The 12,346-nt window shown below is 42.8% G+C and overlaps 1 protein-coding gene across 2 annotated transcripts in view; it reads left to right on the top strand.

The window, feature by feature from the left end:
• Positions 1 to 12,346, top strand: part of NOL10 (nucleolar protein 10) — an 89,959-nt gene that overhangs the window by 62,591 nt on the left and 15,022 nt on the right. For both annotated transcript variants that reach the window (XM_070379103.1, XM_070379104.1), the window contains 2 exons: positions 5,329 to 5,502; positions 5,754 to 6,001. In XM_070379103.1, coding sequence (XP_070235204.1) covers positions 5,329 to 5,502; positions 5,754 to 6,001 — 422 coding nt within the window. The remainder of the gene's footprint in view (positions 1 to 5,328; positions 5,503 to 5,753; positions 6,002 to 12,346) is intronic.

The following is a 12,346-nucleotide window of genomic DNA, read 5'->3' as shown; positions in this document are numbered from 1 at the left end:
TAAAAAGATGTTTACCATTCACTTCATGTTAGATCTCCAATGGCAGGTGACCCACCACATAATGTCGGGGAGCAATTATCTGGACCTTATCCAAACTTAGAAATGTGATGGTGTTAATTCTAATTAAGAATCAATTCATTTATTCTTTCAGCTATTATATATTGCGCTCCCAGTAGGTACAGCACTTTGGGAGAGGCAAGCAAATAGTGATCCATTTGATCTATAAGGGTATGTGTTGTAGCTAAGCCACCTTCTTACAAGGGCCATTTCTTGCCCGTTGGCCTTTTCTGCCAAATTTTCACCATTGCCTTAAAGTCTTGTATGAAGGTACTTCTCTCGAATTCTGCAGCAGCCCAGCCAGGCACTGTCGTGCATGACATCCGTAGGCAAGGTATGTTCTGTGGTTCAGAGACTGTGGGAGAAGTGTCCTACTTAAGGATTCTTCCATACCAGCATCAGCTTAGATGTTAAGTAATTATTTATCTCCCCAGGGAAAAGACATAATTATGCATAGACCCTGGGTTGGATCAGATCAATCCCTGGGTCAGGAAGGTCCCCTGGAGAAGGAAATGGCAACCCATTCCAGTATTTTTGCCTGGGAAATTCTATGGACAGAAGAGTCTGGCAGGCAACGGTCCAGACGGTTGCAAAGAGTCAAACACAAGAGAGCACTCAGGGAGAGGAGGAGGAGATGTAAAGAGTATCTGCATATTTGTAACAAAGTAAATGCTGAATAAGAGAGCAATCACGAGTCAGTGATGCCATCCAGCCATCTCATCCTCTGTCGTCCCCTTCTCCTCCTGCCCCCAATCCCTCCCAGCATCAGAGTCTTTTCCAGTGAGTCAACTCTTCGCGTAAGGTGGCCAAAGTACTGGAGTTTCAGCTTCAGCATCATTCCTTCCAAAGAAATCCCAGGGCTGATCTCCTTCAGAATGGACTGGTTGGATCTCCTTGCAGTCCAAGGGACTCTCAAGAGTCTTCTCCAACACCACAGTTCAAAAGCATCAATTCTTCGGCGCTCAGCCTTCTTCACAGTCCAACTCTCACATCCATACATGACCACAGGAAAAACCATAGCCTTGACTAGACTAACCTTTGTTGGCAAAGTAATGTCTCTGCTTTTTAATATGCTATCTAGGTTGGGCATAACCTTCCTTCCAAGGAGTAAGCGTCTTTTAATTTCATGGCTGCAGTCACCATCTGTAGTGATTTTGGAGCCCAGAAAAAGAAAGTCTGACACTATTTCCACTGTTTCCCCATCTATTTCCCATGAAGTGGTGGGACCGGATGCCATGATCTTCGTTTTCTGAATGTTGAGCTTTAAGCCAACTTTTTCACTCTCCACTTTGACTTTCATCAAGAGGCTTTTGAGTTCCTCTTCACTTTCTGCCATAAGGGTGGTGTCATCTGCATATCTGAGGTTATTGAGATTTCTCCCGGCAATCTTGATTCCAGCTTGTGTTTCTTCCAGTCCATATTGGCTTCCCTGGTGGTTCAGACAGTAAAGCATCTGTCTGCCTGCAATGCAGGAGACCTGGGTTTGATATCTGGATTGGGAAGATCTCCAGGAGAAGGAAATGGCAACCCACTCTAGTACTGTTGCCTGGAAAATTCCATTGACGGAGGTGCCTGGTAGGCTACAGTCAGTAGGATCACAAAGAGTTGTACGTGACTGAGCAACTTCACATACATATATGTTATACATTTTATATCTAAATATACATTTTATATACATATACATTATATTTTATATCTATTTATATAAAACCTGACAATATGTAACTATAAAACCTGAAAATATATACTTAGCAAATAGCTGTTCTTCTAGTCTTGGGCAGTATCACCTGCTCTGTGTTTACAGGTAACTCCAAAATGTATCCAGTGTAGCCCTCTCTTCTCTCCTGAGCCCTGGTGCGTGGTTTCAGACACTTGATGGCATCCATCAGAATCCAGGCATACACTGACTTAACCAGTCTTAAATGGAACCTAATTTTGTTTTTTTTTCTCTGTTTAACTTCTCTCATTCACTGGATTTTTCTAAAGACACTTTTTAATAACAGTTTTACATTCACAGCAAAAGCGAGAGGAAGGTACAGAGATTTCCCACATACCCCCTGCCCCCCACACGTGTGTTACGTCCAGCCCCAACCCACCTCGCTGTTAATATCCTCCACCAAGGGAGGATGTTTGTTACAGCTGATGAACCTACCTTAATACGTGATAATCCCCTGAAGCCCATAGTTTACATTAGGGTTCACCCTTGGTGTTGTTCATGCTGTGGTTTGAGACACGTGTCCACTATTAGAAGGTAAGGATATTTTCGCTTCCCCACACCCTCTGAGCTCCACCTTTTCATCCCTTCCCTGGACCCCTAGCACCCACTGAGCTTTTGCCTGAGTCCATTGTTTTACCTTTTCTTCAGTGTCATTTAGTTGAGATCGTAGCTTTTCAGATTGGCTTCTTTTGCTTAGAAAGGGTCTCTCTCTGTCTTTTTGTAGCTTGATACCCTATTTCTTTTTAGCGCTAAATAATACTCTGTTGTCTGAATGTATCATGGTATACTTATAGCCACTGGGGGACGTCTTGGTTTCTTGGGTACATAATTTCTTGCCCTTTATTCCACCCTATGTCTTTTTTTGTCTGATCATCTCCAATGATAGATCCTAACTTAACGGTATTCCCCAGCTTTCTAGTCACTTTAACTAGACCTTTGGTATAAATTTTTAACAGTATTTTTCAGTATTCCTCCTCCCATCTCCTCCATAGAGATATCTGTCAATTCTGGCTTACTCGTGTATCTTTACCTTGGGTTCCAGTTGCCCTGATTCAGGCCCTGTCCTTGTTCCCATTTCCTCAAGTGGCCTCTCGTGTCTTGCTCGCGTCTGAGTTCTGTCTCATTAGCCCAGCGTGTACCATCGGCTGCAGAATCACAAAGCAGCTTCTCTGTTGTGAGGTTCTTGACTCACTGTCCTGTTTGTCACCTTTCTCCTCCTCATCCTCTTTTCCCCTAGTCATTTCCCCTTACTGCAGAGTGAGGTCGCGGCATCTTAAATCTTTTACAATCTGGCCTGATCAAAAATTGTTTTTTTCAAATTTTGCCACTATCCTAGCATTATCAGACTGCTCACCACTCCTCAGGAGGCTGGAAATGCTCTTCCCAAATTCCTATCTGTTGCAAAGTACCCTTCTTTCAAGCCTCCTCCCCGATGTGCTCCCCTCTCCCCTCCCCCTCCCCACTGAGATATCTATTGTTGGAATTACTTTTTACCCCTCTACTCCTAGAGTACTGTCATGTCTGCTTAGCATCCTTCATAAGGTACCTTGTAGCGTAGAGTCTGGTTTGTTTTTTAGTCAAGTTGTGAATGAGTGAGTGCCTTGGACATATCTCTTTGTTTCTAAATCTGTCTTGGAAATGATAACAGAGGAGCCTTCAGTGTGTCTCAAATATTAATTCAGCATATCACAGAATTTTAGTAAAGGTTAGTCAGATTTTAGGTACATACAGGTAATAAATAGCCCAAGTTCCTTAGTGTCTCATGGTTTGCCAATTTTTTTGTGTAGTTCAGTTCACTTGCTCAGTTGTGTCCAACTCTTTGTGACCCCATGGACTGCAGCACACCAGGCTTCCCTGTCCATCACCAGCTCCTGGAGCTTGCTTAAAATCATGTCCGTCTAGTCAGTGATGCCATCCAACCATCTCATCCTCTGTTACCCCTTCTCCTGCTTTGAATCTTTCCCAGCACCAGGGTCTTTTCCAGTGAGTCAGTTCTTCGCATCAGGTGGCCAAAGTATTGGAGCTTCAGCTTCAACATCAGTCCTTCCAATGAATATTCAGGACTGATTTCCTTGAGGATTGACTAGTTTGATCTCTTTGCAGTCCAAGAGACTCTCAAGAGTCTTCTCCAACACCACTGTTTAAAAGCGTCAATTCTTTGGTGCTCAGCTTTCTTTACAGTCCAGCTCTCATGTGCATACATGACCACTGGAAGAACCATAGCTTTGACTAGATGGACCCTTGGGCAATTTTTTGTGTAGTTGTTATACAAAAACAGCATTCTGACTCAACAACTTAGAGCCAGATTTACTCTCAGTAGTGGAGAAGCAGGAAGTAAGATAAAGTCTGTTAGGTAGATCCAGGGGCCACCACAGACAGGTTCATTTTTTCCAGCCTGTTCCTTAGGCTGTCTACAAACCCTGTCAGGTAGGTTAGTTTATCTTGTTTCCAAGCCTACTGCAGATAAGGACAGTAGGAAGCCCTGAGTGTATACAAGTATCATCTGTTTAAGTTTATAGTTGGGCTACAGTGATAGCTCAGTTGGTAAAGAACCCACCTGCAATGCAGGAGACCCTGGTTCGATTCCTGGGTCGGGAAGATCTGCTGGAGAAGGGATAGGCTACCCACTCCGTATTCTTGGGCTTCCCTTGTGGCTCAGTGGTAAAGAATCCTCCTGCAATGTGAGAAACCTGGGTTTGATCCCTGAGTTGGGAAGATCCCTTGTAGAAGGGAAAGGCTACCCCTTCCAGTATTCTGGCCTGGAGAATTCCATGGACTGTATAGGAATTCCATGGACTGCAAGGAGTCGGACATGACTGAGCGACTTTTCACTTCACTAAGTTTATAGTACATTTCTAGAACATGTTCTGTTCAGAAGTGATACAAATAAAAAGGAATTCAGTGTCAGTCCTAAGCTATCCAAATGGGTCTCAATCGTAAAGCTTTATTATGTTGAAATCTCAGTCGTACACTGTATCTTTGAGAACAATGCAATGGCCTAGGGTAAAATTGATGAGGCTATCCTATAAGGGAAGGACATATCCATTATGTTTCCAATAACTCAGACTCAGTAAACTGACACCATCAGCTTCCCACCCCATGTCAATTCTTAACTTATTATTGGCGCATGCTTCCTCTCCCAGTTTTGGAATCTGAAGTTGACGGACTCACTGATTCTCATTCAGCGTAGTAGCCATGCTTAGAAAGCCATGTTTCAAAACCATGTATTTCCTTGAGAAATGTTTTTACATCAAAAAAATGTTAACTAAGGAAAATTCTTTCCAACATATTAAGCGTAAATTTAGCCCAAAAGACTCATTCTTAGCTCATTGTGTGCAGCAGCCAAGTAATACATATCTGCTGTGAAATAGGGGTAAGAAATAAGCAAGAAGGAAGGCCTGGAAACTGGTTCTTTAACAATTTCATCATAATTTAATAAATTGTGCCTTATGTAGCTTTTTAATAAATTGTTGAGTAAGATGTTTTTAAGCTATCTTCCTGGGCAGATTTTATTCTAATATTAACTTTAAATTTTGATATTCTTTTTCTTACAGAGCCTTCCTAATATTCTCACCGATGATCGATTTAAAGTTATGTTTGAGAACCCTGACTTCCAAGTAGACGAAGAGAGTGAAGAATTTAGGCTTTTGAATCCACTTGTTTCCAAAATTAGTGAAAAAAGGAAGAAGAAACTGAGACTCTTAGAACAACAGGAACTTCATGGAAAAGTAATGTACTATTTATCATTTAGAATTTGTGTAATATTTAGTTTTCTGTATAGGTTAGAAGAGTCATTGAATAAAGCTGTAATTTGTTTGACCTTCAGCTTAGGAATATACCTTCTTTTATTAAAGACATTTTTTTCCAATGCATGCAGTGTCTGATAGACTCTGATAGGCTAATGCTATTTAAAAGGAAATAACGGGTCGATGTTTTTGGCAGAGGGAAAGGAGCTGCTTCTTACTATTTTTATTTTCAGGAAGAGGAGGAAGAACCGGAAGGAAAACCAAGTGATGCAGAAAGTTCTGAGAGTTCAGATGATGAAAAAGACTGGGTCGCAGAGGTCAGGAAACAGCGCCGGCTTCTCCAACAGGAGGAAAAAGTGAAGAGGCAGGAACAGCTCCGGGAGGATCAGCAGACGGTCCTCAAGCCGCAGTTCTATGAGATCAAAGCTGGCGAGGAATTCAGAAGCTTCAAAGATTCGGCCACAAAACAGAAGCTGATGAAGTGAGTAATGCTGCCCCTGATGTTGGCTTGCTGGATGTCCAGCCTTGCTCTTCCTGGCTGGCCCTGTGCCCTCAAGGGGTCATCTTGATCTTTGGAGTTCATGTGACAGCTCAAGGCCAGAGGGGACACGCACTGGTCCTTACTGTGGTGATTCTGAACAACTTTTTGAGGCCTAGTTTACATAGAGTAAGATGCAGGGTGTGACCCCAGGAGCATTGGTAAATACGTACATTAGAGCACTTTGATTCTGCAAAACCCACACTCTTAAAAATGATGATGGCAATTAAAGAGGTAACAGCTTCTTTGACAAAAAGTTATTTTAAAAATATTTCAGTTATGTTTACTCTCATTGTAGGTTATCTGAGTATTTAAAAGGTCATTTGGAAAATTTGCCAGGAATTTTTTTAGCTTTATGTAGGAAAACAAAGAGATCAGAAAGAGTGGTATTCTGGAATAGGTGAGTACACAGGGACAGAAAGTGGAATGGTGGTTGCCAGGGTTGGGGGCTGGGGAGACACTACTTAATGAGCTATGGGGTTTGCATTTGGAATGATGAGAAAGTTCTAGAAATGGATAGTGATAAGGGTTGCACAACAGTGTGAATGTTCACTGAAGAATAGTTAAAATGGTAAGTTTTATGGTTAAATATTTTACCACAGTAAAAATAAAAAAATAAAAGTCATCATTAAAAAGAAATGGTATTATTTGAACAGTCTCAGTTGTCAGGTGTCTAAATAAGGAGTTAGGTATTTAAGCCCCCAGTGTTTATAAGCTTATAAGTTTATAAGTGTTTATAAGTTTATAAGTGTTTATAAGTGTTTATAAGTTTATAAGTGTTTATAAGTGTTTATAAGTTTATAAGTGTTTATAAGTTCTAAGTCACGTGAGAGTCACATGAAATTCTCTGCTTTGAGAATTTCTTGGCCAAGTGTTGATATACAGGATCTGGATGTGATAGAGTAGACAGTCTTGTAAGAAGAGCCTAAAGGTCTGGGGGGCCACGGGGAAAGGGCAGGGGGAGCCAGGCAAGGCAGATGAGGCGTCAGATGGAGGCTGTACCAGTTCTGTACATGTGCTTTTCTAACCCCCAGCTTCCTGGTTTAAAAATTGTGCTTTTTCAGACAGAAGAAGAGGGGAAAGGTGGGGAGGACATTGATAGACTGAATTGTTTCTGGAATAGAGAGATGCCCGTTCATCTTTATTTTGCCAGTTTCTAGCAAATGTCTGAGACACGAAATGTTGAGGGAATCCTTCAACTTAGATCCAGGAGCATCTAGAAATTCTGGCTCTGCCTAACAGAAGATACATCAGTAGACAACCTAGTAATAGGTTTAATATCTCATGAAGAGATTTCCTTTACCTACCAACCTAACTTTTTTTTTGGTAACAAGTTTTTTTAAATATAATTTACATAACAGTCACATACATAAAGTATATAGCCCACTGGTTTTTGGTATAGTCACAGAGTTGGACAGCCACCACCAGAGTCAGTTTTAGAGCATTTCATCACAGCCCCACAAGCAGAGTTCCTTACCCCGTCCGTCAGTCCCATTTACTCCACCTCATCTCACCCCAGGCAACCACTGACCTGTTCTCTAGCTCTATAGGTTTGTCTTTTGTGATATTTCATGTGAGTGTTATATATGTGGCATCTTGTCCAACTGCCTTTACTTGGAATGATGTCTTTAATGTTCATCCATGTGGTAACATGTGTGAGTATTCCATTCAGTTTTATTCCAGGGTATGGGTAACACTGTATTTTATTTATCCATATATCAGTTGATGGGTATGCGTGGTGTTTCAACTTTTCAGTGCTGTTGTGAACATTTGTATATGTGTTAGCATGGACATATGCTTTCATTTCTCCTGGCTGCATACCTAGGAGTGGGACTGCTGGTCACATGGTAACGTTATGTCTGACCTTCTGAGAAACTGCCAAACTTTTTTCCAAAAAGACTGCTTCACTTTACGTCTCCATCAGCAGTGTGTGCAACCCCACTTTTTATGTAGCTGTCATTCTTAGATTTTTACCTGGAGTCCTAGTTAGAAGCAGAGGGAAGACTGCTTGTTTTCAGTATTCTGTTTCTATGGAGTGAATTTCATTGTTAGATTATCTCGTGTCTTTGTCTTGCGTTATTTACTTTACCTCTAGCTCCTGAATCTGTATCTGGACCCGAGTAGGCACTTGATAAATCCTTGTGAGGGTGTGGATCTTCTATGCACTGACTCCTTGTCAGGCAGCCCTGGAAGTTACTCTTCCAAGATCTGCTGAAAAAGAACTCATTTACCCGAAAACCACTGACCAGGACCGTCCGGGAGCAGTCGTTTTCAGTGTATGGTAACAGGAAGCTGCAATTTGAGGGTGGGAGACATGACCAAACTGTCTCACATTCTTGTTTTGCCTGTGAGCTTTGGTAGGATATTTATGTAGAAAACAAAAGGGATGTACATTTAGTATTTAACAATAAATGATAGCCAAGCTAATACACTGCAGTTACACATTCTTAATAAGGTAAGTGTCAAAAAGTTAGGCAGTTGTTTTGAGAAGAAGAGCTGTGTGAGTGATAATCCTTACACAGGCTTAAAAGTCCCATTGCTTAAAGTAACCACCCTGTGGTAGGAATAGCCCGCAGTTTGCTGGCGTTTGGGCGCACACTTCTTGTTGAATTCTAGTCTTGACTGGATTATTTTGGCAAATCCCGAACTTGTAATGTTCTAATATTATTTAATGAAGCATTGCACCATTATCCTTCAGAGAGCTAAAGTGACTCTTTATGTTTATTCTTGGAGTTACCACAAGGCAATCAGCAAAACGCAGCTTTGGAGTCAGGTGGGTTATGTTTGAAAGTACACTTGGACTTGTTCAGCTTTAAAACCACTTCAGTTTTTAAAACCAGAGCAAGTTCTCTCCATTGCTTAGCCTGGTAACAAGAGCTTCAAGTAAACACATATGTCTGTCAGCACATTCTTATGTGCCTTCCAGTGTGCTGTGCTTTCCTCCTGAGTTTATTCATCCACCTGTCAGCCTCTCCACCCACCCATCCATCAGTCAGACAGTTGTCTGGTGCCCCGGGTGAGCAGAGTGCCGTCCTGGGCCCCAGGGGTGGGAAGGAAGGGCCCGGCTCACATGCTGGAAGCACCGCTGTTCTCTCCGGGGCTCTGTGAGCCGTCTGGAGGCCCTGGGAACGTGTGTGAGGAAGAAAGAGGGTGGATTTTTAGAGGTTCACTGAAGTCTTAATTAGAAGTCATATTGAAACTGGTCTTTTGAAAGAAAAAGGATGAACATGGAGAGCAGGGTGGGAAAGCTGGCTTTCTTGGCCGAAGGGGCCGTGTGAACAGGACTGCTGTTTGGAGGCGAGGGAAGAGCTGTGGTTGTGCTGCGAGAGCACAAAGTGAGCGTCAGGGAGCGCAGCCTGGGAGCCAGGGAGGCAGGCGCGTGAGGCCCTGGCCCTGGCTGAGGTACGGGCGAGCCAGGGGTGGTTGGGGCTAAGATTATCGTGATCAGATCTGTTCAGTCCCTCCTCCCAATTATGTAAATATTTAACACAGTAAAAGCGGTACATGTTTGTTGTAGAAAATAAAAGGATAGGCTTAACAAAGCCCTATTTCCCAGAAACTGTTAGTGAAATACTGAAGTTTTAGAGAGAAAATGCAGGGAGAAACTGGGCCCATGAGATCAGCTAGCCAACTGTAATAAAGCAGTCCGAGGGGCAAGTGATGAATGCCCGACATGGGGTGGAGAGGAGCAGACAGACGTTGAACCGGATTACTCCTGAGCGTGTCTAAGAATAAGACGCACACTACAACACCGTTTGATTACTAATTTAATATCAAAGGAGTTGGGGCGATGTTGAAATGTCTAGCAGTATTGCCACTGAGATAAAGGATACAGAATGAAAAACAAATTTAAGGCTCAACGTATTGAGCTGGGTATTCAGCACATTGAGTCCCCAAGACCCAAGTGTCCTCCTGGTCATGTTCAGCTGACAAATGGGAATGTAGGAGGTAGGCCAGAGACCCTGGTTTAAGAGATACCAGCCTCCCTGTGGGGTTGAGACCCTGGCATAAAAGACTTTGCAGAAGCGCGTACAGGGAAACAAGGGCTCAGAATAAAGCCCTTGGGAACAACAAATGTTTTTTTTTTAGGTCTATGGTGAAAACCATAGACTTCTCTAAAAGCATACAAGTGCATGCAAAGTAATAGATACGGTTTTAGAGGTGTCAGGAATATATTGCTAGCCTGGGGCTAAGAGGTCTGATTTAGAGGGCTGAAGGAGAAGGTGGGCAGTAAACAGTACTAAGGAGTTGCCCAAAAGGTGGGGGGGAATCTGGAAAGAGCCGAGGATGGAGAGGATGTCACAGAGAAGGGCATGGTACCGATGTCGGGTAGAGGGGGATCCCCAACATGGAGGCTTGGCCGTAGGAAGAGTGTCAAGATCAAGGAAGGAATGGGAGAAAAAAGAACATTGTGAACAGTTAGTGTAGATGGTTCCTTCAGGGTACTGGCAGTGAAAGGAAGGAACCAAGGCCAATAGCTTGACAGGAAAGGGTTTTTAGGCTTGAGAGGTGTCTTATTAATATGCAGAGAGGAATTAATCATGGAAAGGGCAGGGTGGAGAAATGACTGGACTGAATTGGCAGCGCTGTACTGGGTGAGCAGTCAGGAGTCAATGGGGCCAGGAGCCACCAGTTAGAGAGATGGTCCATCTTCAGAAACCAGGGAGACAAGTCAGGATGGGTGGGAGTGACTCTGTTTCTAGGTAGAAAGAGAGGATGTTCACACTGGCCTCTGTTGGGAATTGGGGCATGTGACCCCCTTCAGTTACCGGGGTAGCCTTGGTCTGGGGCACCTGATGTACATGCTGGAGGTGTCTATAGGTAAACCCAGGAGAAAGAGTCCTTAGGATAGCTTTCCAGATTTTGGTAACAGAGAATAGCTCCTCTTCTTAGGTGATAAATACTACATGCCGGGAGGCCCGTTCAGCTCAATTCATGAAAACATTCTTTGAAGCACCTACTCTGTGGTCGTTGTAGTTGTTGTTCAGTCACTAAATTGTGTCCAACTCTTTGCGAAGAGATTTTCTGCCTTCAAGGAACTCATCTTCATCAGGTACTTTGGTATCTCGTGGTGAGTTGCTTATCATGTTTGCTATCCTCTTTGAATCAAACAACTGTGGCCAGCTTTTCCTCGTCAGCTAATTTCCTTCTTACTGATAGTGGATAAGAACTACAAGTCTAATTCTGAAAGAAGTTTCATTTCAAACTTCCTCTTTTTTTAAAGAAGAGAATCTTTTATTACTCCAGTAATCGGTACTCCACTGATACACAAGCATGTTATCATCGCTGTATGTATGACTTTATTATCACAAGCATGCTATCGCTGAAATACAAAGGTAGGATGGAAGGTAACAGTCCTCTCTCCCCCGACACTCCCTCCCTGAGGTCCTGAGTGACCTCCTGGTCACTCCCAGGTATGCACACACTCATGTGTACACTTGTGGATTGCACTAATCTCATTGCCAAGTCACATGCTTTTTTCATTGAGAAACAAGTTTTTGAAATGTTTTCTTTGTAAGTGCATGCAGGTTTGCCTTATGGCTGCATAAGTATTTCATAAGGTGGATGGGCCATAATACCTAATTTTGAGTGTTTAGATTGTTTCTTGATTTTTTCTCCCATTTTCACAGTTATAAATATGTATCCACGTGCAAGAATCTTTAGACCATATTACCTGACGATGGCATTTGCTGGGTCATAATAGGTGTGTGTGATCAGTGTGGCCAGGTTGTCCTCCAGAAAGGCCTCATGTGCCTGTCTCCCCTACACTGGCAACAACAGTGGACCCTTCTCAGACTTTAACTGAGCGAAGGTTGGGCTGACACCTGGTGGCTGCCTGAGCTTACACCTGCTGCATTGGAGACTGGGAAGCGATGTGTGCACACTGGGAGGACTCAGAGTTTTCAGTGACCTTTATGTGATACAGAGTTACATGTTTAAAACAAAGTCCTTAAAATTCACCGTTTATCTGCCGATTTATCCCTCTATTCTCTTTGTATCCCCTTTAATGCAGACTATGAAGGAGTGATCCCTTTATTTTCCATCAGTTTACCTCTTCTCTTCTGTGTATTCTTGCCACCTCTTCTTAATATCTTCTGCTTCTGTTAGGTCCATACCATTTCTGTCCTTTATCGAGCCCATCTTTGCATGAAATGTTCCCTTGGTATCTCTAATTTTCTTGAAGAGATCTCTCGTCTTTCCCATTTTGTTGTTTTCCTCTATTTCTTTTCATTGATCGCTAAGGAAGGCTTTCTTATCTGTCCTTGCTATTCGTTGGAACACTGCATT

The sequence above is a fragment of the Bos mutus genome, chromosome 11 (genome assembly GCF_027580195.1).
Source record: "Bos mutus isolate GX-2022 chromosome 11, NWIPB_WYAK_1.1, whole genome shotgun sequence".
NCBI lineage: Eukaryota > Metazoa > Chordata > Mammalia > Artiodactyla > Bovidae > Bos > Bos mutus.
This window is presented reverse-complemented; position numbering and strand designations above follow the sequence as displayed.